This window comes from Lynx canadensis, chromosome A2, assembly GCF_007474595.2.
Source record: "Lynx canadensis isolate LIC74 chromosome A2, mLynCan4.pri.v2, whole genome shotgun sequence".
NCBI classification, from domain to species: domain Eukaryota; kingdom Metazoa; phylum Chordata; class Mammalia; order Carnivora; family Felidae; genus Lynx; species Lynx canadensis.
In genome coordinates this window covers 81,606,848-81,634,744 of record NC_044304.2, presented here as the reverse complement: position 1 = coordinate 81,634,744, position 27,897 = coordinate 81,606,848, and the positions used below count along the sequence as shown (strand labels likewise).

General features: G+C 35.8%; 1 protein-coding gene and 1 non-coding gene across 2 annotated transcripts in view; one reads left to right on the top strand and one right to left on the bottom strand.

Moving 5' to 3' along the window:
* Positions 1-27,897, bottom strand: part of RSBN1L (round spermatid basic protein 1 like) — a 65,789-nt gene that overhangs the window by 16,865 nt on the left and 21,027 nt on the right. The window contains exons 2-3 of the mRNA XM_030307838.1: positions 15,410-15,520; positions 6,565-7,205 (exon numbers count right to left, since the gene is read on the bottom strand). Coding sequence (XP_030163698.1) covers positions 6,565-7,205; positions 15,410-15,520 — 752 coding nt within the window. The remainder of the gene's footprint in view (positions 1-6,564; positions 7,206-15,409; positions 15,521-27,897) is intronic.
* LOC115509452 lies at positions 24,228-24,338 on the top strand. The gene has a single exon (XR_003967354.1). It is a non-coding gene; the product is annotated as a U6 spliceosomal RNA (small nuclear RNA).

Genomic DNA, 27,897 nt, shown 5'->3' with positions numbered 1-27,897 from the left:
TAATGTCATATTCTAAGAGGTACTCAGAACTTCCAAGTTCTCAAAAACAGTGATAAATAAAATGAAGTCCTCAAATACCTAGGAATGAATCTCAAAAGATGTGTAAGATCTGTAGGATGAAAAACAAAAAATATTATTGAGAGAAAATAAAAAACTAATGAAGGAAAATACCATGATCACAGACTGAAAGATTCAAAATTGTAAAGACATCAATTGTACCCAAACTTAATTACAACTTCAATGTAATCCCAATCAATATCCTAAGCAGTTTTTTTGTGGTATCTGACAACTATAGAGTTTATACGCAAATCTAAAGAGCCAAGAAAATCTTGAAGAACAGCAAAATTAATACTTACTCTACTAGATATCAAGAATTATTATAAAGTTATAGCAACTAAGACAAAAAGAATAAGGAAATTGGAAAGAGCCCAGAAATGCACACCATATATATGACTCAGCTGATTTATGGCTAAGAGGACATTGCAATGTAGCATGGAACGGGTGCCTTTTCGATAAATGATCATGTCCATTGAGTACTTATATGAAAAAATATGAACCCTGATGGTGACCTCATATCATATACAAAAATCTATTCAGAAGAACTGTAAATTTAAATGCAAAAGATAAAACAATAAAAGCTTCCAGAAGAAAACTTCAGAGAATACATTAATGACCTGGGTTAGGCAGAGATTTCTTAAGCAGGACACAAAAAGCACTAATCATAAATGGGAAAAACAAAAAAACAAAAAACCCTTATAAATTAGATTACATTAAATTAAGAACTTCTAGTCATCAAAGCACTCTTAAGAGTGAAAAGGCAAGCCTTTTCGAGTAAGAGGATATATGTGCAATACATATAATTGACAAGATTCTTATCCTATCCACAATATATTAAAAACTCCAACAACTCCATGAAGAAAAAAAAAAAAAGCCAGTAGGGAAATGTGCAAAAGAGTAAACTAGTTACTTTCAAAAAGAGGATATCCAATTGGACAATAATTATATAAAAAGGAACTTGACTTCCTTAGTCATCAGGAAAATACAAACTAAAACTACAATGAGATACTACTACACAGCCACCAGAATGGCTAAAATGAGGAAGACAGACACTACTGAGTGTAGCCAAAGATGTGGTACACTGCTGGTGGGAATGTACATTGGTACAATGACTTTGGAAAACCTGCAGTATCTAGTAAAGCTGAGCATGTGCATACTTTTTGATCCTGAAATTCTAATTTTATATACATAGCCAACAAAAACAAATACATATGCTCACCAAAACACATGTACAAAAATATTCATAGCACCCCTACTGTAATAGCCACAAACTGGAAACAATTCAAATATTCATCCACATTAAAAAGAACAAATAAATTGTGGTATGGTCATATAACAGAATACCATACAGCAATGAGAAAATAAACTGTTGTTACACACAAGATAGATGAATCTCACAAACATAAAGATAAAAGGAAGGAAGCCACAAAAAACAATGCACATACTATTTGATTCTGTCACATAAATGTTCAAAAACAGGCAAAATTTATCTGTGATATTTGAAGTCAGGAGTTAGTTGCCTGGGTGCTTGTGTATGTGCTGGTGGTGGGGTGCAAAGTAGTGATAAAGAAGGGTTTGGAGAAAGCTCTGGCTACTAGTAATATTCTACTTTTTAAAATCTCGGTGTGTTCATTTAGTAAAGATTCATCAAGCTATGCATTTATAATGTGTGCATTCTGTGTATATATACTTCAATAAAAAGTTTATTTAAAAAATCGATTTAACAAAAGCTTAAAGAAGTTTATCTTTTACAAAAATTTTAATGAAAAACGAAAAATAAAACTATCATATGATTCAGCAATTTCACTTCTGGGTATTTATCTCATGGAAATGAAATTACTGTCTTGAGTAGACAGATGCACCACTATGCTTACTGCAGCATTATTTATAATAGCCAAGACACAGAAAAAGACACAATGTAAGTGTCCATTTGTGGATAAATGGATAAAGAAAATGAGGTGTATATAAGCATACAATGGAGTATTAGCCATTAAACAAAGAAGGAAATCCTGCTGATTCCAGCAACACAGATGGACCTTGCAGGTATTATATATTGAAATAAGTTCAGACAAAGAAAGACAAATACTGTATGATCTCACTTATATGTGGAATCTTAAAACAAAACACAAAACCAAGCTCATAGATCCAGATAAAAGATTGGTGGTTGTCAGAAGTGGGGTGGGAGGGGGTAAGAGAGGGTGAAGGTGGTCAAAAGGTGCAAGCCAATTATAAGATAAGTAGTAAGTCACCGGCATGCAATGTTCAGCATGGTGACTGTAATTAATAATACTGTATTTTATGTTTAAAAGTTGCTAAGAGAATAGAGCTTAAAAGCACTCATCACAAGAAAAAAATCTGCAACTATGTGTGATGGTTGTTAATTTATTGTGGTCATCATTTTGCAATATATACAGATATTGAATCATTAAGTTATACACTAAAACTAACATAATGTTCTACCTCAATTATTGCAATTAAAATTCTCAATAAAAGGGGTGCCTGGCTGGTTCAGTCAGTGGAACATGTGACTCTTGATCTTGGAGTTGTGAGTTCAAGCCCCATACTGGGCACAGAGATTACTTAAAAAAAAAAATTAAAGTTAAGAAAAAAAGTTTTGAAAATCTCAATAAAGGAAAGGCAAGAAAGAAAGAGAGAGAAAGAGAGAGAGAGAAGGAGGAAGGAAGAAAACCTCATGTCCATTAAACAGTTACTCCCAATTTTCCCTTTCCCCCAGGTCTTGGCAGCTACCAATCTGCTGTTTCTATAGATTTACCTATTCTGGGTATTTCATGTAAGTGAAGTCATACAATATGTGACCTTTTGTGACTGGCTTCTTTCACTCAGCATGATGTTTTAAAGGTTCACCCACACTATGTAACAGTATCTGTATTTCATTCCTTTTTATGGTTCAATAATATCCCATTGTGTGCATATATCATAATTCAGTGAACTCCTTATTTGTATATAAAGCATTTGTGGTAATTTTTGACCTTCAGTACTTGAACTCCCTACCATAAATTAACACACTTTTAAGAATCCTCACTCAGAAGTCAGTTGTCACCTATTCAACAAAATGGAAAATTTTAATATTGCACTAAGTCACTATAACAACTCTCTTTGTATAACCTGTTAGTAGTCTATGAAATATTGCTAACAACAGCCTTGTGAATTAAATAATATTATCCTTATTTTGTAGGTGAGAAATCGGAGACAAAGAGCTGAAGTAGCAGGCTAGTGTCACAGTGGGTAAACGGCAAGATCCTGACTAGACCCCTTCTCTTTCCATCCACCCCACGTCAGAGTTCAACCAGCTATTCACACTAACCCAGTCACAACTCACTACAATGACTATAAGATATTACTACAAATTAAATTTTGAAGAGAGGTTCTCACATTCAGGACAAGAAAAGGCTCAAGTTATAAACTGGTTTAGCTCTAAATACATGTTTATAACTTAGTCTCTGTAATTCATAAAGCATTTTCCCAAATAAAAACCTATACAAATGGTTAAATAATTTCCTGGAGGGATACCACAAATTAGGTTAAGAGATGGGGGTTTACTGGGAAGAATCAAGAAACCAGAAATAAAAATAAGCTACAAAAAGTATACTCATTTCTCTCCTATTTGCTCTTTTTTGGATTCCATTCAGTTTCAGATAGCTAGCGCCTAAGAACAAACACAAGGCTACCTGCCCCAGTCGGCAGCAAACAACTTCTTCCTTGGTTTCCTCATTTTGTTGTTTTTATAATGTTTTTATTTATTTTTGAGTGAGAGAGAGAGACAGAGCATGAGCCTGGGACAGGCAGAGAAAGAAGAAGACACAGAATATGAAGCAGGGTCCAGGTTCCAAGTTGTCAGCACAGAGCCTGATGCAGGGTTCAAACCATGGACCATGAAATCATAACCTGAGCTGAAGTCAGACATTTAACCAAAACTGGGCCACCCAGGCGCTCCTCAGATACCTCGTTCTTAAAAAAACAAGAAATACCAAATGAGCAGTTCAAAGTAGCTCTTTGCTGGATATTCTTCCCCACACCACAGGAATGACTCAATCTGGAGGATCTTGGGGCAGTGAAACATGGACCTTGCATAGGCAGCTTCCTGCCAGTAACTATAAAGCTAAAGAGGTAAAACCTGTCCTTGCAGCTGACAGATCATATAGGGGCGAGAGCCACAGCTGGTAACCAAGAACTCTAGTATCTGCCTAGCGTTTCCTCTATGTAACATGTATTATACCAAAACCCTGGATAGGTAATGAATGGTAGGTGGCTCTTCAGGGACCCGCAACCCACAACCTGGCCACACAGTGGCACAATTAATGAGTCCCAGTATCTCATTTTAATTCATAACAAAAGCACTTATTACACAGTAACATGAAAATTCTTGTTTAATAAAAAATTCCTAATTTGAAAGAAAATGTATTTGGGAGCTTTTTGAAAAGCAAATGTATTATGACATTTGAAAGATTACTGAAATAAACTTGCATAGCATGGCAGCAAGAAAGTTTGTGATATAATGAAAATAAGTGGGATTGGAAGTCAAGAGGCCGAGCATAAAACCTAGCACTTAGACGTATAATAAATGACAAGTGAATGATCTAGTACCAAAGGACTATGGGCAAGTTATTTCTTCTCTCCCTATTTCTAAAATTAGATTGTAATAAGGCTTAAATGAGTTATTACATTTGTGTTTAGAGTAGTTCTTGGCACAGAACTATTTATTGACTAAATAGTAGACACTATTACTAGATACTAATAGATACTATCACTAGTTCCACCACGAGACAGAGGTGTAATCTCAGACAAGTTACTAACCATTCTAGAATTCTATAAAATGACAGTGCTAATAATAGATGCTCTATAGCTCCCCTTCAGCTCTAAAAGAATATTTACATTCCGATTCTCAAACATGTTACATTAAGGAGTTATCTTCCCACAGGCACATTAAAACTTTAAGTACTTCTGTATTTTCCAGACAATAGTATATTACAGAATATATACCAAACACACAGTGGGGGAAGGGGGCTTAGACATGTGGATATGACTGGACGTCCAGACTATCACTTAAGGTAGAGACTGTAACTTAAACACATATCACAAAAAGAAATATACTCAGAATAAGTAAAACAGTTCTGGATGAAGATTGAGGAGATTGTGTTCTACTCCTGACACTGCTACCAAACTTAAAATAGTAAATTACTCCTATCTATGTTTGTTTGCTTATCTGTAAGGTGAGAAAGGTTGCAATACATGATCACTAAGATCTCTTTGGGACTTTTTTCACTTTTTTCCTTCTTTCCAAACTAGCATAATGTCAATTATTACTTAGAAAACTGGGAACTTTAGCACCCATAAATATGAAAAGTTGGCTGATCTCCTGGCCTAAGCAAGCAGTCCCTGATCTGAGAGTGGGTGTAAATGGCAATGGCCTTTTATTATTTTTTTTAATGTTTATTTATTTATTTATTTATTTATTTATTGAGAGAGAGAGAGAGAGAGAGAGAGAGAGAGAGTGAGTGAGCGAGCAGGGGAGGGGAGAGAGAGAGGGAAGGAGAGAGAATCCCAAGCAGGCTCCTCACTGTCAGCATAGAGCCCAATGTGGGGCTTGATCCCACGAACCATGAGATCATAACCTGAGCCGAAATCAAGAGTCAGATGCTCACCTAATTGAGCCACCCAGGCACCCTGGCAATGACCTTTTAGATGAGCCCACATTCACTTTCAAGAGCCAGTGGATTTGATTTTGCCTCTGCTTTCTAAAATAATGTACATTCTATACCATAGAGAAGGGCAGGAAAAGGAAATTAGCTCAATAAATGCACTGATACACTAACCTCACATAATTGCAGAATTAACTGATTCCTTTGTACTAAAATATATTTAACAGCCAACATTTACTCAGCACCTACTATGTGATGGATCCACTGGTAAGTACTTTTAAGATAGAAAACAAGATAATTTTAAGTGATCTTTAGGTAAGAGTACTGCTGTAGGGGCTGGAAAATACATGGCTACATCCATCACATTTCTTTCATTTCCAAGATAAATCCTTGCAAAAAAGGACAACAGAATCTTATTTCATTATCTCTAAGAAAAAAGAGATTAAGTAGAATCTGAAATTTATTTTTTTATATTACTTATTTTTTTTTTTTTTTGAGAGAGAGAGAGCATGGAAGGGGAGGAGGGGCAGAGGGGGAGAGAGAGAATCTTAAGCAGGCTCCATGCTCAGCACAGAGTCTGATGGAGGACTCAATCCCCCAAACCTGGGATCATGACCAATGATGGAATCAAGAGTGAGACGCTCAACTAAGTCGCCCAGGCACCCCAGAATCTGAAATTTAAACTCTTATGTTCACATCAGGACAGTAATTTATTCTTAATATTCCCAAAAGTTGTCATTATAGTCTTACCTTTTTATTTCAAACCCACAGCAAAATAAAAAACAGAAACTTGTCTAAAACATGTAACTAAAAGTTAAAAAAAACCCAAAACCTAAAAACCTCTTACCTGAGCATGAAAATTGGACATAGTCGTTGTCTCTATATCCTTCTTTCCTAATATCTCCATTTTCACTGGTGAATTGGGAAAATTAAATGAAAAGTAGTCTAAAAAGTCAGGTAAATAAGTAGCTGCCCCATGAACAATACCCATTACATAGAAAGCTGCAGAGTTTTCATTTTCACTGAACACTAGACCCACAAACTCTTCTGCAAACCTCTCCATCTCCACAGGAGACAGGTGGGAGAGTTCATTACTGTAGGCGTGGATAACAGATGCGCCTCCATTAGGCTGGTGCTCAATATGAATGAGCTGTTTGAACTCCAACGTGTCCAACCTTTTGAGGTTATTCTGAACCCGTGGCTCCTTTAATGAGACAAATGGAAACTCACTGTTCTCTGGAATTTTGGAATCATAGTTCTTGGTATCCAAATTCTTTCCACTGTAATCCTTTACATTATCATTTAGGATGCCTTTGGCTTCTTGATCTTCAACATCAGATAGCAATCCTGAGCAGATGGTTTGAATAGATTTGCTATACATTTTTGGACGCTTCCGTTTTTCATTCTCTTTGTGTTTCTTTTTCTTTTTCTTCTTTACTTTTTTAATTTGTAAGTCTTCTGCATTTGTTTTTGGTTTCTCCTTCCCACCTGTTGAGAAAAAAAAATTTTTAACTCCATATTTTAGTTACTTAAAAATCATGCTTAAGGAACTATTGTACAATAAATAAGCAAAGTTTACTCAGATTTGAGTTTGTATCTGGGACTTGTTTTACACAATATTGCTAAACATAACTTAGTCAATCTCCTTCCCTCTCTACACACACACACACACACACGAAGGCCTACGACAAATTTGTACCTATCGCGCATGGTACCATTCTGACATGTAGCAGACGTTCAATCAGTGTTTACTGAAGTAACGAATGGATATTTTAGAAAGCATAATCTCCAAATTTAAGTGTAAAAAATCAGAAATGGGAAGTTGAACAGAGATCAGTCAGATGTTTCCCAATGACACATATCATCATTTTAATGCATCTAAGCTATTTAAAAATTGCATGTAGTCAAAAGACTTATAAATCACAAAGGGAGAGAACTACTTGCATTGTATGAGCAGCAACAAACACAGCAATTACTTAGCTGTTTACCATATCTCCTCCTTACTATTCTTGCATCTAAAATGGACTATTTTAGAGGTCCACTAGATTTTGCAAAGTCCCCAATGAAGACCCAATAAGGCAACATAAAGGAGATGACAAAATTAGAATAATTTCACATGTCCTATAAGCATAAATGATACCCATGTACTAGTAAAGAGATGAATAAAAAAGTAAAACATTTAGGGATTATAACCATATACATTAATAAGCTTCTGTAACTAAAGTCAGGTAGATTCTGGGTCCAGAAATTTAGAACTCCAAAAAATACAAGAGTAATGCACAGAGGCTATACAGCTATAGACTAAGTGTACATATAAATGTGTAATTTTATCACAATATATTTATTTCTGTACAGCAAGAAAAATAGGAGAAAGCAAACATCTTCACAAGAAAGTATTATGCTGGGGCATCTGGGTGGCCCAATAGGTTAAGTGCCAGACTCTTTATATATGCTTAGGTCATGATCTCACAGTCCTGAGATTGAGCCCCGTGGCAGGCTCTACCCTGAGCCCTCTCTCTCTGCCCCTCCCTCATTTGTGCTCTTTTCTTTCTCTCAAAAATAAATAAACTTAAAAAACATACTATGCTTCCTAAGATAGTATGAGAAAGCCATATGGTAAGAGTTAAAAAGAAAAAGCATTCACTGTTTCTACCTGTTATTTCACTTTTATAGACAACCTGTTATAAATTAAACCTTCCCAATCTGTTTCCTTACCTAAATTTTTCCATATGCACATATGGCTTTTATTCCTTTCTGTCTCCAGTGAGTGAGATGTCCTGCCTACTTTTCAAAAATAAGTCCCTCCCACCAACTCCAAAAACCCTTACAAAAATAGTTCCCTATCCCCTTCTTTTGATCAAACTTCTCAAAGCAACCATTTATGCTGAGGTCCTTCCATTTATTACCTTATTCTTATCCCTTAAATTCTAAGTCTGCTTCAGTCTACTCAAATTTACTTTCCCAGAATGTTCAAATACTAAATCCAATGATATTCTCTCAATTCATTCTTCCTGATCTCTCCAAGCTTTAACAGAATTATCCAGTTCATCCTTGATTTTTTGCTTCTTTGACATTACTTCCTTGCTAATTTTTAGTTTAAAAGCCTCATGACTGTCTTTCATCCTGAATGCTGGAGTCATATTAACCTTTCTATAAATTTTATATATTGTTGGATATTTATCCTTTAAGTAAACTGCTTTGAAGGGTTCTCAATGCCTACCAAATAAAATACAACCTCCTCAATATGGAATCCAAAGACAATGCTCTCAGGACAACTGGACAGCTCAGTTGGTTAAGTGTACGACTCTTGGTTCTAGCTTAGCTCATGATCTCTCTCACAGTTTGTAAGATCAAGCCCTGTCTTGGGCTCTGTGCGTGAAGCCTGCTTGGGATTTTCTCTCTCCTTGTCTCTCTGCCCCTTCCCGGCTTGCTCGCAAGCATGTACTATGTCTCAAAATAAAAAACAAAAAACAAAAACAAAAAAAAAAAAACAGACAATGCTCTCAAGTACTTCATTCTCTAGTCAATGTGTACTCCTTACAATTTCTTATAAAACACTTAGCCTGTGTTATCTTTCTACTACTTGCAAAGACATCTCCTCTTCCAAAAATACCCTTGTCCTACCCAGCACATCTGACCTCTTTCTTACCATTCTTTAAAGACAACTCATGTCATTTTCTTCATTTTGCTTTCCCTCTCTAGTTGGAATCACTTCATTCTAAATTCATATAGGGGCACTTGGGTGGCTCAGGTTCCTGGCTCTCTCTGCCTGACTCTTGGTGTCAGTTCAGGTCATGATCTTTACGGCTCATGAGTTCAAGACCCACATCAGGCTCTGCACGGACAGCGTGGAGCCTGCTTGGGATTCTCTCTCTCTGCCCCTCCTCAGTTCTCTCTCTCCCTCAAAATAAATAAAAACTTTAAAATAAATAAATTCATATAGGGGCGCCTGGGTGGCTCAGTTGGTTGAGCGGCCGACTTCGGCTCAGGTCACGATCTCGCGGTCCGTGAGTTCGAGCCCCGCGTCAGGCTCTGTGCTGACCGCTCGGAGCCTGGAGCCTGTTTCGGGTTCTGTGTCTCCCTCTCTCTCTCTGACCCTCCCCCGTTCATGCTCTGTCTGTCTCTGTCTCAAAAATAAATAAACGCAGGGGCGCCTGGGTGGCGCAGTCGGTTAAGCGTCCGACTTCAGCCAGGTCACGATCTCGCGGTCCGTGAGTTCGAGCCCCGCGTCGGGCTCTGGGCTGATGGCTCAGAGCCTGGAGCCTGTTTCCGGTTCTGTGTCTCCCTCTCTCTCTGCCCCTCCCCCATTCGTGCTCTGTCTTTCTCTGTCCCAAAAATAAATAAACGTTGAAAAAAAAAAAATTAAAAAAAAAAATAAATAAACGTTAAAAAATAAATAAATAAATAAAAATAAATAAATTCATACAGTTATTTTTTTCACTCATAGGATACCTGTATATCACGTCCTTCCACATACTATATGAGCGAAACAAGTAACTTTTATATGAATTATAAGAAAGAGTTAAGTGATACTTTCCCCCCTAGCCAGGCATTGTATTCCTCATGACATTTAATACATTGCTATGGATGAACATTTAATAAATCCATAAATGAAGAGATTTCTCTCACCAATAAACTAACTGAGGTCTGTGGGTTTTTTCCTTGTCCCTCCTTCAGCCAAAGTTTTCCACAATATAAATACCACTAAATCCTAATCTTGGAAACAACAAACATAAAAATTCTCTTAATAGCAATTCTAAAAAAGGGAAATTTAATGTTAACTTGTAAAAATTCATTACTTCTAAAAATTTATAAATATACAATGAAGACCAAATTGGTATAATTATGTAAAGCAAAAACAAAAATCTTTCAACATTACTGATTACATAGGTTTGTAGAGTCATAAAATGCAAAGTGTTAATTCTCTAATGTCTACACATAAATAAATGAATATATTAATAAACTCATACTTGCTACCTAGGAATGAACTATCAAAACTTTAGATTTAAGTTAATATTTTAAGAACAAAATTAATAATGAAAAAAATTTAAACAGGGAGTTAATCAGCATGAAAAGATAAAACAGGTATATATACGTAAGCAAAATCCAAATGCATCAAGGAAAAAAAGTGAATTAAAAAATTATAACTTAAGGGGAGTCTGCGTGGTTTCAGTCAGTAAGTGTTTGACTCCTGCTCTCAGCTCACGTCTTGATCTCAGGGTCCTGAGTTTAAGCCCTGAGTTGGGCTCCACATTGCGTGTGGACCCACTTAAAAAAAAAAAAAAAAAAAAAACAAAAACACAGAACTTAGTACTATATGCTGCTGAAGCGAGCTCCAAAAACAGAACTTAAAGTTTAAAAGGCCTAAGTACAGTAACTAAATGGAAAATATATATAAAGTTGCACAAATTAAATGGGCTGCCAAAATAAAGAATTTCATTTCAATGAAAATATAAGCTTCATATCCTATTACGTTTATACCTAACACATGTTTAAAAAGCAAAATAGAAAATATCCAGCCATTAGAATCACATGTTACTTTGAAATGAATTAGGCACAACAGTCTATTTTCTATTCACAAGGATGAATGAAAGTAGTAACAGTATTAAATGGTCAGAAACTGAAAAATGCAAAATAATAAGAAATCAGTTAAGAGAGTCTTATAATGAGCAACAAGGAATTAAATTCCCAAGACAAAGTACTCTGTAATTAAACACTAAAGCGAGCACAGTATGCAGAAGAGAGTTAACATAACATGGCTGAGACTGCTGGTCTTAGAAAGGCCTGCTTACAGGGGTGGCCCTGGGCTGGTATCTGAGAAACTGGTACTTTGGGAATGTCCCCACAATTCCTTGTTAAGAGTGGCTCACTGTATCTAAACTTTCCGTGCAAACAATATGGTTTATGTGACACCTTTTTCCTTTTGGGAGCCTGGAATTGTACATGCTAGACAAAAGATGCCTATGTAACCAACCCCCAATAGAAACCTTCAGCATCGAGTCTTGAGTTTTCTGATAAACAACATTTCACATGTGTTTGTCACAATTCCTTGTTCAAAGAATTAAGCGCATCCTCTGTGATTCCACTTGGAGAGGACTCTTGGAAGCTTGTGCCTGATTTCCTCCAGACATTAATTACCCCATGTGCCTTTTCTCTCTACTGATTTTACTTTGTATCCTCCACTATGGTAAATCATAGCCATGAATACATCTATATGCTGAGTCCTACGAGTCCTCTCAGCAAATCATCAAACCTGGGGGTAGTGTTGGGGACCTCTGATGGACACAGGTAACATGCATTCTTTACAAACTGAGGCACTAGCATTCACTAGACGTATTTTTACATTCACTAGATAGATTTTTAAGGTTTTATATAATCTGTCACTCATTTCCTTTGTTAGAAAGACACGTGAAATGCAGTAGACATATAGGCAGACAATCTTTAAATACTTTAAGGAAATTAGACCATTTTGATTATCAATGTTCTTCTCTTACACTAAAAGTATTTAAAGCAACATTTCTCTAAATCCTATGATTCTTCAAATCAGACTTTTTTTTAAATCAGCTTTTTTTTAAAGGATCGTGTATGCTTTTTTTTAAAGGATCATGATACATACCCATAACAAAAAGGGTTGTCAATTTGAACCCTCAAAAAGTATAAAAGAATAGGATTGATAAGGGACCTTCCCTCCACAGATCCATAGATCCATGAATATAGTGGACCCCAGACACACACACATACACAGAGCACCACAGACACACACACGCAACGAGAGCCAAAGAAAGATTCAATCAGAGAGAGGTGCGCGCGCGCGCACACACACACACACACACACACACTGCCAGAGAGGAAAGAGACCCTCACTTAAATACAGAAATAAACACACACCGAAACAGATACAAAAACAGCATGTATTGTTAATAACTAATTAAACAAAAACTTTAAAAAATCACAAATCTACTGGCATTAATTTCTACCACTAGAGTTAGTATATTAGTGTTAACAAAAGAAAAAATAAGGGCTGTACAGAAAAATTGGATCTGATTTCGTATCTAATATGGGAATTAATATTTATATATAACTCATTATCATACATAGAAAAAAAGTAGTAATTAGCTATTTTCAACCTCTGGGTCTTAGGGGAATGACTTTGCTTGTTTTGCATGGCAATATTTTCACTCTTCCTGACATGAATTACCTACCTGTGACCTTTGGTATACTAGTAATAATCTTGGATATTGGCTTCTTTTAACCCTCATTCCCCTTGCTCACCAGCAAGCTTCTTTTATGTGCTATAATGATAAATATCACTCTCAAAAATACTATAATCGTAACACCTCTGTTCTTACAACTTTTCACAACATAAAAATGGCTGAAACATATAAGTATGCTCAGAAAAAGTAGGTGGTAGATGTTAAACATAAAAGGATAAGCTAAATCAGCTTATTTGTTCCTTTAAACTATTTCTCATAAAGCAAATAATCCTATTTTGTCAGTGAAAAACATTTACAAGATTTATGCACTAATAAAAATTTTTTAGCATGTATATAATTATGTATTTATATACATAATCTAGTCATACTCAATCTCATGCAGTTTTTGATGAAAACCTGGAGGAAATGAGACTGGTGCAGAGTTAAGAGTTAGGATCTATTTGAGATGTCAAACACTGTCATTAAACAATCAATGCCTGTGTGTGCCATACTTTGTAACATTATCAGGAGAAAATAATACAGAGAGAAGAAAGGTTGAAAGGAAAACAGGGCACAAAGGGCACACAGTAGTAAATACCAGCACACTGTCCCCACCAACAGATTCTGTTGTTGCTCTAGGACATCACCTCTCCCTGGTCATAGACTAGCAGGGCAAATTGTTTCCAATGGATAATAACAAAAGCTAACACTTACTTGGTGCTTACAATGGGACCGGCACTATTTCCAAAATGAATCATGTTTTATTCACTTAATTATCTATATTTTACCTAGGGAGGAGATAATTTTGTTGTTGTTTTTCAATCGCAAGAGTTAATCTTTCATACATGTTTACAAAAAAGATTCATATCCACTTAATGAATTATCTGTGGGCCAGACACCATGGTTGGCGCTTCCACCATACTTTACCTGATTTAATCTTCACAACCCTATAAAGCAGTAATTACATTATTATTTACCTTCATTCTATAAATAAGTACATTTTCCCATGGTCATCTCAGAGGTCACTAAGATTCATTTCTAAAACTATCTCATTCTTCCCCTTTATCATTACTAGGTTTCAGTTTAGTTCAATTCAAAATTTTTCCTAAATTTTTCATGTACTTCAAAGTCAAGGTTACTATTGCATACTACTGAAAAATCTCCATTTTCTTAGGCTATTTTAAATTTTGTTTGCATATATAATCTCTAGATTCACATATTTCATATGAATGGTATGTAAGGAATCCAACATTCACCCAAGTGACAGGAATTTCCATCACTGTACATTCCATTGGATAAGAAAATGACTATCTTACTAAACCAGTAAAAAATGACTATTTGACTAAACCAGCAGGGTAAAGTTAAGTAAACACTTCAAGCATTAATCATTAGCACTAGAGTGGTCAGATTTGAGTCCCGCCTCAAAGGCTTGCAATCTAATTAGACAACACAGCTAACACACGCTGTCAAAAGAAATAGAATAAAAGGACCATGAACACTAACTAACCATCAACTTAAGCTCTGAACTGTTTCTTCCAAGGTCAAAAGAATTGTATTAAAAATGAAGTTCTGACAAGTAGAAAATAGCTCAAGAACATCTGGAAACATGACAAAGAATGAAATGAAAATACAGAATCTAATATTGTTTATCTTAAATAATATAAATTAACCAGTTACTTCATTACACATACAATGCTATAAGCTTTTCTTCCTAATGTATATAATGGTTTATTAACACATGAGTTCAACATCAAATTAATCAAAGTCAATGTATTCTGATCCGTAAATTCTCGACTTAACAGGGGCAGCAAATGAATTTGTTAGCTGTCTAGCAACCAAATTGCCATGGATTCTTCTTGCTATCTGACTGAATTTAAGACTGTTCTTACTTCTCTTCTACCACATATTTCCTGAAAGGGTTTAGCTTTATTGATAGGATTAGTATTATTACTCAACCACCCAGCCCCATGTATAAACAGCAACTGAAAACAAACATTAACAGAGAAAAGGCAGGAAACAAAAACAGGATATTCTTTAGGTATGCAAGCAACACACAGTAAGAGTATACCTTCTAATTCAGCTCAGAGTAAATGATCCCTGTATGATACCAGACTTTGAGATGGTGATTACTGTCAAATATTTTTAAGATCACTTCTTCTACCATCCATCCCTCTTGTACTAAAATTGTTTTAGCTCTTTAGATGATCTAAACATGGGCAAATACTAGTAATGCAAACACAGAATTAAATAACCTATATTTAAGGAAACTAATAGTTTGATGAAGCTCAACCTTTACTACTTCTTCATAAAGTATACTGAAGAAATATACTACTAACAACATTATGGATTAGAACTCCCTACTATTACAATAACTTTCCATATTCTAACCATTAAAGTTTGCTCTCAGCAAAATTTGGCAACAAACATTAAATCACTAAGTCTGAAAGTACAATGAGCAATATAATATAGTACAACTTACATCACTAAATATAAACTTACTTTTCAGCAAAATCTTTATTTCTCCATTTTCTTTCTTGATCTCATTCATTACTTTATGCTTCTTTTTCTCTCTCTCTTTATCTCTCTCTTTAATTTTGTCTTTGATTTTATCTGAAAGACAAAACAAAGGAAATATTTAAAATCATTTTAAAATAAATAAATAAATAAAATCATTTTATAATTTTTCCCCATGAACCATAGTGCAATTTCTAGAGTTACAATATACCATGAAAAATCAGAATGAAAAACAATCATGCCTTTTGTTCTTCCTCTCAGGTTTGGGGGAAATAGATTTCCGAATTTCCTGTCATAAATTAACATGGAACACATAATATACACATCATATATTGTCAAAATTTATCATTATAAAGATTTGTAGAGATTCTAAAGAAAAATCTTCATTCTAAAGAGTATTCTTCATTTAATTCATGTCAATCACAATATTAGACTACCTTCAAATCACTTAAAATAACTGCCTAATTGAGATAGTAAACTACAATGGAAAAAGTGCTAGCTTTGAGGTTGGCTAAATCTGAATTAATACCTTAACAATGAAAAAACAATCACAGTTTCTTAAACTATAAAATGGCGGTTATTATCTTTCTCACAGGTTACTGTAAGGATTAAATAAATCAATTTATAAAATGACTACCCAGAGCCTGGTTTATATAAGACTAAATGGAGTTCCCCTACCTTTGCTTGCATCTTTTAAAAAGGATATGACTGATCTGGCTAGCTGGTGATATTAGGATATTAAGATAAAAGGTATAGGGGCGCCTGGGTGGCTCGGTTGTTGAGAGTCCAACTTCAGCTCAGGTCTCGATCTTGCGGTTTGTGGGTTGGAGCCCCGCGTTGAGCTTTGGGCTGAGAGCTCAGAGCTGGAGCCTGCTTCAGATTCTGTGTCTCCCTCTCTCTCAGTCCCTCCCCCACTCTATCTCCCTCTCTCTCAAAAATAAACACTAAAAAAAATTTTTTTAAATAAAAGGTGTAAGAACTCTAGGAATCATTGATCTGCATTCTAAAAATTTAAATTTGAGTTTGTAAGATTTATTGCCCTATTCTTGTTCAATCAAGCTCCAATGCCCCCAGCAAAAGAGAAGATCTAGAGAATTTTAAAATAGTGATGTAGTCTCTGTTCTCAAAATGCTTCCCATTGATTACAAAGTCATGATTGAAGCACATAAAACCTATAAAATATCTTCTAATGTAACAGAGATTATATAGTGTATATACACAGACTACAGAATTTTTTTTTAATTTTTTTTTTAACGTTTATTTATTTTTGAGACAGAGACAGAGCATGAACAGGGGAGGGTCAGTGAGAGGGAGACACAGACTCTGAAACAGGCTCCAGGCTCTGAGCTGTCAGCACAGAGCCCGACACGGAGCTCGAACTCACGGAGTGCAAGATCATGACCTGAGCTGAAGTCAGCCGCTTAACCAACTGAGCCACCCAGGCGGCCCCAGACTGCAGAATTTCTTAAAATCCCCCCTTACTGTCCCTTCTATAAATATTATCCTGAGGCCATAACCACCTTATGATTAGATTACCATCTATATCGGTACTGCCCAGTAGAAATATAATGCTTACCTGATATGTAAATTTGAGTTTTCTAGTAGTCACATTAGAAACAAAAACTAACAGGTGAAACTAATTTTAATAATACGTTTTACTTAGCTAATTCATTATTAGCTAATGAATCTAAAACATGGTCATTTCAAAATGAAACCAATATTAACAAATTACTGAGACATTTTACATTATTTTTTTTTTCCCACAGTAAGACTTCAAAATCCAGTATATATTTTATACTTAACGGCATATCTCAATTCAAAGTATTCAACAGCCACATGAGTGACACTAGTGACTACCACACTGAACAGCTCAGGTCTAGACTACTTAAACAGAAAATTCTTAGAAAAATAAATTAATGCACTTAACAATTTAAAACTTACATTCATTAATAAAAAAAAATTCAAATAGCATATTCTACCGATCAAACTTGACAAAGTGCTTTTGCAAAAATGATAATACTCAAAACAGAGGAGAGGACAGGTGATGGTAGAGCAAACCAAAACAGGGACTGACTTAACAAATATGCATTGCTGAGTATAAGAAAAGGGTTAGGGAAATACAAGTAAGTAAGGTCCTCATCTGTTCACATATAACTTAAATTCTAGAAATACATTAAGCTGTTCTCACACTTGATTAGTTTACTTTTTGATGCTTAAAGTCCTTGAGATCCTGTCATAGGCTGTCATCCAGCTATTAAGTGTTTACTCCAACTAGCTGGAGCTTAGACACATACATAAATTAATATTTCCTAAGTAGGGGCGCCTGGGTGGCGCAGTCGGTTAAGCGTCCGACTTCAGCCAGGTCACGATCTCGCGGTCCGTGAGTTCGAGCCCCGCGTCGGGCTCCGGGCTGATGGCTCGGAGCCTGGAGCCTGTTTCCGATTCTGTGTCTCCCTCTCTCTCTGCTCCTCCCCCGTTCATGCTCTGTCTCTCTCTGTCCCAAAAATAAATAAACGTTGAAAAAAAAATTTAAAAAAAAAAAAAAAAAAAAAATATTTCCTAAGTAAACATACATTTTTAATGAACTATTTATGCCTCATTTAAAAATCACAACTGAAGAAAATAATCTGTCTCTGCATTTATTTTCCCAATCATCCTTGTTAGTTTATTAACCTAAAAGTGTTATTTCAATAACTATTGAACTTTTAAAGTTTATTAAAGTATAATATACACACAGAGAAAAACATGTAAGTATACAGCTCAATTTTCACAAAAATGAACAGCACCTCAAGGATCCCCGTCTTCCCTTCCAGTACCCCTAAGAGTAACCAAGATCCTAACTGCTAACCACACAGATGGAAAGAACTACAGAATTTTAATGGCATATATGTATACAAAGACTATGATATAAAATAAACTTACCACAGTCACAAAATATAAATATTTTTCAGAATAAAATTAAACTAGCTTCTCAGAAAATAAAATTATAATATGGTTATGACCCAATTTTTTAGTAAACTTTACTTATATACTTATAAATATATTTATTTATAGACAGTATAGACTTTAAGAGCAGTTTTAGGTTCTCAGCAAAACTGAACAGCAAGTATATACAGATTTTCCATATAGAACTGCTACCCCTATACATCCCAATTTTTAAAAAATTATAATGTACACACATTCAAAAGACTGAAAAATAATAGTTCAAATTATTAAAAGCTATTATTTTTGGTGGCACCTGGGTGGCTCAGTGGGTTGAGTGTCTGACTCTTGGGTTTCAGCTCAGCTCATGATCTCAAGGTTGGTAGGTTTGAGCCCCACTCCCTGCTCTGCGCTGACTGCCAGTGTGAAGCCTGCTTAGGATTCTCTCTGCCCCTCTCCCACTTGTGCTGTCTCTCTCTCTCAAAAATGAACAAACATTAAAAAATAAATAAAAAATAAAAAGGGTGGTAAAGGACTGAAGAAAAGCGATACAAACAGACCCATGATAAGAATTTGAACCCAGAAGCAAAAGGAATATACGAATGGAGGAAAAGAGAAGGAATAAATGACTAAGCATTATCAAACTAGAACAAGCTGTAAATTGCAAAGTTGAAAAATAAACATTTGCTAAAGACATATACCATATGTAAAAGTTAAGATATAAAAAATAAAATTGATTAAAATAATTTCAAATAATATAAATGGGATTTTCAAACATATATTCAATTTATTGAATTACCAGTATATTTCAGATTTAATGCACCCAATATATTTCTATTGAGCACTTATGTGCAAGAGATAAAAAGAGTAATAGTGCTGTACTAAAGAATCTTACAATCAACGATTCAGTTGATATTGGTTGATTCTTACTGTTGGTACCACTATGGAAAACCAGTTCTTAAAACAAACAAACAAACAAAGACCGGTTCTTAAATAATAAAATCATTGTTTTCATCTTGTTATAAAATTTACTAGTCTCCACCAGTATTACAGTCGTTATAATAATATAGAATGAAAACTCACACACACATAAACAAATATTAGGTGAATCGGTCCAGTATAAAGAAAGTAGAACTTATAAAAAGCATTGTTAGAGAATCCTTTTGAAAGATTTCTAATACACCAACAATCCATTTATCTGGAATCTTCAGAATAAATTCACAGTTCCTACATAACAGAAGACTGCCACTGTTTTTTAATCATTCTAATAATTTTCAAAAATGTATTATACTTCCCTGCTTTCAAAAATCTAAGAAATATAGTCTTTTCATTATGACAAAAATTTAAACTCTCACTATCACACTCATATTGATGAACTCAAAAACAAATCAAAAAAAATTTACCTGTTCAAAACTAAAAAACAGTATTTGAGTATCATTTAATTTTTATTGTCTTAGCTGTCATTTATCATTCCACATACAAGAGGTGACAGCTATAACTTCTGGCAGTCACCAATAGGCTCATTCTCATCTGCTCTGTCCTAAGAAATTAGACCAGGTCCATCAATACTATACTGTATACAACAGTATGCAGGTTCTCTATCTCTAGCCCGATTAAAACAAGTTTCACACTGTATTCTTTCTAGTTATAAACTTATCTTTCTCCTTATAATCAATCCTCCCCCACCAGTATATAGTTTATCCTTGAGAGTAGAAAAGACTCTACCTCAATAAATGCTTGTTTGATACACAAAACAGGTCCTGTGATATAGTAAATTACTGTTATTTTCTGAAGCACATTGTGACTTTCCTTTTATGTGCTCTACGTTGATCTTTATTAATTCTTCCTTCTTTTCCTAGCCATACCACAGCAAGGAAGGAAATTCTTAGTCCTTAAAGCCATCCAGGAGTAGTTCCTCAAATTTATTTCCTCTTCTAACTACCCTGGTTGTTTCTGACAAAAAATCCTGAGATTTATGAAGTTGCTCCTCCAAAAACACTAGGGTTCCACAATTTTTCTAAGTCTCAATAAAGGCTAATAATTTTCCCTGAAAGACAATGGGGTAATTTCTCTTTTATGTAGATCTCTTTTTACATGAAGAATTCTTACAACATAACATCTAAAAAACTAAGAAAAAGAAAGTAACAGTAGGAAAAGCATGTGACTCTCGATCTTGGGGTCGTAAGTTTGAACCCCATGTTGAGTGTACAGATGAATAAAACAATAAAGAATTTTAAAAAGAAATAAAAAAAATTTTAATAAAAAAGAGAAAATAGAAAAAGGTGCAAAGGACATAAAAAAATTTAAACTTACCAGTGTTCAAAGGAACACAAAACAATATAAAACTGTGGTGCCTGGGTGGCTCAGGCAGTTAAGTGTCCTCCCCCACTTGTGCTCTGTCTCTTAAAAATAAATAAACATTAAAAAAATTTTTGAATAAAAAATAAAATAAAAACACAGTAGCAAAGGGGTGCCTGTCTGGTCCAGTCAGTGGAGCATATGACTCTTTGATCTCAGGGTTGGGAGTTTGAGTCCCATGTTGGGTGTAGAGATTACTTAAAAAATAAAATAAAATCTTAAGAAAAATACAATAGCAAAACTGAAAAGCTAAAAACATGAAGGTAAAGTTGGGATAATCTTCCAAAAAGAGAGCAACAAGACAAAGTGGAAAACAGCAGAAAAAAGGTTACCTAAAGGATCTCTTCAGGAGATCCAATATCAAATTAACTGAAATTTCAGAAAAGAAAAATAGAATTTTACAGGGAAGGAAAATATCAAAATGAATAAATGAGAAATTTTCTCAGAAAAAATGAGTCACCAAACTTTAAGGGATGAGCAAAGGGGCTCAGTTGGAAGAGCAAGGAACTCGACCTCAGGGTCATGAGTTTGAGCCCCCTGCAGGGTGCAGAGATTACTTAAATTTAAAAAAAAAAAAAAAAAAAAAAAAGAGAGAGAGGAGAACAAAGAATGGAATTCACAGTGGTAGCCCCCCTCTCCACATACACACCAAGCACATCATCATGAAATTTTAGTTTCAAGAGAAGATCCTAAAAGCCTCCTGAGGAATTAAAAAAAAAAAAAACACAAAACAAAACCAGATCTCACATAAAAGATCAGATAACAGTGTGGAACTCAACACAATAGTAGATGGTAGAAAGCAATAGGACAACAAGTGCCTTCAGAATGCTGAATGAAAGTAATGTTTAACCTAGAATTATAGGATCTGTCAAACTATCAACCAAGTACAAAGGAAGACATGATCACACAAGCAAAAATTCAAACATTGTTACCACACACACCCCCTTTCTTAGGATACGCTTAAGTAAATTAAGGAGTAAACAAAGAAGGAAAAGGAAAACGGCATGAGACCAAGGAAACAGGAGACCCACCACAGGAAGGCACACAAGAAAGTATCAGTATGAAAACTGTGTAGTTGGCTTAAACGACAACCAGTTCAGGTATAGAGCACTGCAGAAACCACCTCCAAGAATAAAAGGGAATTGCCAGATTATCTCTTACCACAGAACACAAAGAATAGGGCAGAAAATGAAGATGCCAATACATATAAATAGAACTTCCTGGACTTATAATGGGATTTCGTCCCAATAAACCCTTTCATTGTAAATTGAAAATACTGGGGTGTCGGTGGTTCACCAACCATGGTTCACAGTTAAGTGTCCGACTTTGGCCTCAGGTCATGATCTCACAATTCATGGGTTTGAGCCTCACAGAGGGCTCTGTGCTGACAGCTCAGAACCTGGAACCTGCTTCAGATTCTGTATCTACCTCTCTCTCTTTGCCCGTACCCTGTTCCTGCTCTCTCACTCTTGCAAAAATAAATAAATGTTAAAAAAAAAAACCCAAAGAAACATTTTTTTTCATTAAGTCAGAAATGCATTTAATACACCTAATTTAACAAACATGCTCAGAACCCTTACATTAGCCTACAGTTGGACAAAATCATCCAACACAAAGCCTATTTTATAATAAAGTGTTGGATATCTCAAGTAATTTATTGAATATTTCACTGAAAGTGAAAAACACAATGGCTGTATGGGGACAGAATGGTTGTAAGCATATGGGTTGTTAACCCTCATGACTCCATGGTTGATGGGGAGTTCACCTCACTGCCACACCCAGCATCACCAGAGAGTACCCTACCACATATTGCTAGCCCTGGGAAAAGATCAAAATTCAAAAATATAGTTTTTACTGAATTATATCACTTTTGCACTATCATCTAGTCAAAAAATTCCAAGTCACTGTAAGTCAGGGACCAATATGTATGAAAAGAAAGGCCATTTTTAACTATTACAAAAATCCAGAAGGCCATACAGAAAAGGATCTCTGATTTGCATTGAACAGGATTTGCAAAGTCATAATAGACACTATTATTGCACTTTAAGTTTTATGAAATTACTGGTTAGGAAAGAAGCGAGGTTATAAAAGTGCTAAATTCTTATTACCCTTAACAAGAATGAAATATAGTGTGTCTAAAACCGATCAGTCAAAAAATAAAAGGCACTATGAGCATTTTATTCAGAAATTTGGAATTAAACGATGAGAACTAAAAGAGTTAACACCTGGGGGTAGGGGTAGGGAATGCAAAGAGTTAGGGCCATTTCTCATTATAAACCTTTCAGTATTTAATTTTTAAAATTTTTATTTTTTGAGAAACAGACAGCAAGAGCATGGGATGGGCAGAGAGAGAGAGAGAGAGAGAGAGAGAGAGAGAGAATCTTAAGCAGCCTCCACACCCGCACAGAGCCCAATGTGGGGCTCGATCCTATAAACTGTGAAATCATGACCTCAGCAGAAATCTAGAGTTGAATACTTAACCAACTGAGCCACCAAAGCATCCCGATTTGATTTTTTAGATTGAATTTTATTTTTAAAATTTACAAAGTCATGGCCTTCCTTTCAAAAACCCATCTCCCCATTCCAGTCGTGAGAAAAACATCAGACAGATCCCAATTGAGGGACATTTTATAAAATGCCTGACCAGTACTCCTGAAACTATCAAGATAATCAAAAGCAAGAAAAATCTAAGCAATTGCTGTAGCCAAGAAGAGCCTAAATAGACATAATGAGTAATTGTAACGTGGTACCCTGGGTGGGATCCCTGAACAGAAAAAAAGACATTATGGGGGGCATCTGGGTGGCTCGGTCAGTTTAGCATATGACTTCTGATTTTGGCTCAGGTCATGATCTCACAATTCATGAGATCTGGCCCTATGCCAGCTCTATGCTGACAGTACAGAGCCTGCTTGGGATTCTCTCTCTCCCTCTCCCTCTGCCCCTCACCCACTCACTCTCCCTCCCTCTCTCAAAAATAAACTTAAAAAATTTTTTCTTTAACATTTATTTATTTTTGAGAGACAGAGACAGCGCCAGTGGGGGAGGGGCAGAGAGAGAAGGAGACACAGAATCTGAACCAAGCTCCAGGCTCTGAGCTGTCAATGCAGGGCTCGGACCCACGAAATGCGAGATCATGACCTGAGCCAAAATCAAGAGTTAGACGCTTAACCAACTGAGCCACCCAGGTGCCCCAATAAACTTTTTTTAAAAAGGACATTGGGTAAAAACTAAGGAAACCTGAATAAAGTATGTACTTTGGTTAATGATAATATATCAATATTCATTCATTAATTGTGACAAATGTATCATACAAATGTAAAATTTCAAGAACAAGAGAAAGTGAGAAAATTTCAAGAGAAAATTTTTCTATAAATGTAAAGCTATTCCTGTCCCAAAAATAAATAAACGTTGAAAAAAAAAATTTTTTTTTAAAATGTAAAGCTATTCCAAAATTGAAAGCTTAATAAAACTTATATTTATCTAAATTTATAAAGGAAAAACTTAATTGTAAGAAAGAAATATAGTGCTTGCTTGCCTCAGCAGCACATATACTAAAATTAGAATGATACAGAGAAGATTAGCATGGCCCCCAAGCAAGAATGACATGCAAATTCATGAAGCATTCCATATTTATGGGACAGACAGTGGCTGCACTTGCGATCACAGCATATGTATAAACTGTCAAATCACTATTTTGTACACCTGAGGCCAAAGTGCCATTGTATGTCAACCATAGTCAAATACACAGACACACACAGGTTTGTGCATGAGGCTAATGTGACATTGTGTGTCAACTATACATGCATACATAACACAGACACATGCAGTTTGTGTGCATGTGTAGATAAATTTCACTCTATGTAATGGACAGAGTTCCAAGACACTGTTAAATAAGAAGAGCAAGTTGCACAAAAGTGGTATAATATTTAGGCTTTTGAAAATAGGCTACATAGTCTTTTCTGTGCATGTATATGTACACATGTAGATATGTAAATGCACTGAAAAAAAACTGGAAGGAAGAACACAAAATACCTAACAGGTTTGCTCCTATGGAAGGAACAAAAGAACTTTAAAAAATTTATTTATTTATTTATTTATTTATTTATTTATTTATTTATTTATTTATTTATTGAGAGAGAGAGAATGCATGCACGCACAAGCGGGGGATGGCAGAAAGAAGAAGAGACAGAATCCGAAGTAGGCTCTGCACGGTGCAGAGCCTGATGCGGGGCTTGAACTCACAAACCGTGAGATCATGAACCGAGCTGAGATCAAGAGTCAGACGCTTAATCAACTGAGCCACCCAGGTGCTCCAAAAGGAACTCTTGATTCTTATTTTAGGTAATTCTAAATTATCTGAAATTTCTACAACAGAAAGGGATTCATATTTATGTTTATGTAATTAAGTTGTTAGCATACATCTCTTTCCTGAAAGAAGAATTGATAATTTCATGTTTAGACAAAAATTTTTTTAACTGGATTTACAGTTGAGCACCTGGGTGGCTCAGTTAGTTAAGCATCCAACTTTGACTCAGGTCCTGATCTCATGGCTTATGGGTTTGAGCCCTGTGTTGAGCTCTGTGCTGACAGCTCAGAGCCTGGATGGAGCCTGCTTTGCATTGTGTCTCCCTCTCTCTTTGTCCCTCCCCTGCTGGCATTCTGTGTCTCTTTCTCAAAAATAAATTAACATTAAAAAAAAAAAAAACTTTTGGGGCGCCTGGGTGGCTCAGTCGGTTAAGCGGCCGACTTCAGCTCAGGTCACGATCTTACGGTCCATGAGTTCGAGCCCCGCGTCAGGCTCTGGGCTGATGGCTCGGAGCCTGGAGCCTGCTTCTGATTCTGTGTCTCCCTCTCTCTCTGCCCCTCCCCCGTTCATGCTCTGTCTCTCTCTGTCTCAAAAATAAATAAAACGTTAAAAAAAATTAAAAAAAAAAAAACTTTTTAAAAGATTTAGAATCACTCAAGGTGCATCAGAAGGAAAAAAATAAGAAAAAAAAAAACACTTCAAAATGAAAGAGTGACTATGTAACCTAACACACAGACACACATGAAAATAATGTTACTTTTTCCAAATTCCTTACTTCATTAAAATTGTTCAAGTGTATTTCTACTTCACTTTATATACATTATCTCAAGGTTATGTTATAGTTAACAAAAAGAACAAAAGGAGAAAATATGATGCAATTATACATCTATTCTCAATATGTATATATGCATGTACTACTTGTTAGATTTAATAGCTTTTAAGGAAAAGAGAGAAATCCCATAAATGACTCATTAAACCACAGAATTCTGTATAAAGAAGGATCTTCATGTAGATTCATTAGATTTTTTTTTTTAAAAGACGTTGTCAGAGGGGTGCCTGGCTGGCTTACTCAGTAAACTCTTGATCTCAGGGTCTTGAGTTCAACTCCTCCCATGGGCATAGAGCTTACATTAACAAATAATAATTAAAAGTAAAAAACAGGGGCACCTGTGTGGCTCAGTCGGTTAAGCACCCGACTTCGGCTTCGGTCATGATCTCATGGTTTGGGAGTTTGAGCCCAGTGTCATGCTCTATGCTAATAGCGTGTAGCCTAGAGCCCACTCCAAGTTCTGTGTCTCCCTCTCTGTCCCCTTCCCGCTCATGCTCTCTCTCTCTCAAAAATAAACAAACATTAAAAAAGTAAATAAAATAGGGGCATTGGGTGGTTCAGGTAAGCATCCGACTTCAGCTCAGTTTAATGATCTTGTGGTCCCTGAGTTCGAGCCCTGCATCAGGCTCTGTGCTAACAGCTCAGAGCCTGAAGCCTGCTTCAGATTCTGTGTGTGTGTGTGTGTGTGTGTGTGTGTGTGTCTCTGCCCCTCCCTCACTTGCACTCTTTCTCTCTCTCAAAATAAATAAATAAATAAATAAATAAATAAATAAATAAATAAATAAAATTTAATAAAATAAAAAAATAAAGTGTCATAAAAATCCACACTACCTGTTCTTTTTTTTTTTTTAATGTTTATTTATTTTTGAGACAAAGAGAGACAAAGCATGAACGAGGAAGGGTCAGAGAGACAGAGGGAGACACAGAATGTGAAGCAGGCTCCAGGCTCTGAGCTGTCAGCACAGAGCCCGACGCGGGGCTCGAACTCACGGACTGTGAGATCATGACCTGAGCCGAAGTTGGCTGCTTAACCGACTAAGCCACCCAGGAGCCCCTCCACACTACCTGTTCTTAAGGAGTGTCGGTAGAATTTTCTACTGAAGACTTCAGTTACAATACATTCTTGTACCACAAACCTCAAATAGGCTTCACGCTATGAGTTTTTCCTGCTTTGGGTATGTGCCATGATTCACACTGTAATAATACAGTCTATGAAATCAATTAGTCTGAACAACAACACTGATCTCCTTAAACACCTTCCCCAGACAGGAGTAAGTATAGCTAGGAATAGATCTGAAAATAAGCAATAAATAGAAGAAAAAGAGAAATAATACAGAATTTAAGTGGGGAAGTAGAAGGGAAGGTAACATTACAAAAATGGAAAGAAAAAGATAAAGGATATAGTAAAAAAGGGAGCAATGCCTTCTCAGCCCTTTTTTCTTGGTCCTTACTGCAAAAGACATTACTAACCTCTTCTTCAAAACTCCTCCCTAAGTCTCAGTGGTACTGCACTATCCTGTCTACTCAGTAACTCACGATCCTATCATCAAAACTTGCACATTCTCATTAGGATCTACCTTGGGCATGCTTCTTTCTCTCTTCTTTTTCCATTGAAGAAAATGCATTCCTATGATTCAAACTGTAACCGTTAGGTAAATGAATCCTCAGACTAAGATCTCAACTCAGCCTCTTGGCCAAGCTCTACCACTTATTTCCATAAGAAATAGTTAACACCTTGGGGGGTGCCTGGGTGGCTCAGCAGGTTGAGCACTAGACTCTTGATTTCAGCTCAAGTCATGATCCCAGGGTCATGTGATCAAGCCCCACACTGGGCTCCATGTTAAGCACGGGGCCTGCTTGAGGTTCTCCCTCTGCCCCTCTTCCCTGCTGGCGCTCACTCTCTCAAAATAAAAATAAAATAAAACTATTAAAAGAAAAAAAAGAAGTATTTAACAACTGGGGATGCCTGGCTGGTTCAGTTAGCAGAGCATGTGACTCAATCTCAAGGTTGTGAGTTAGATTGAGCCTTACACTGGGTAAAGAGATTACTTAAAAATG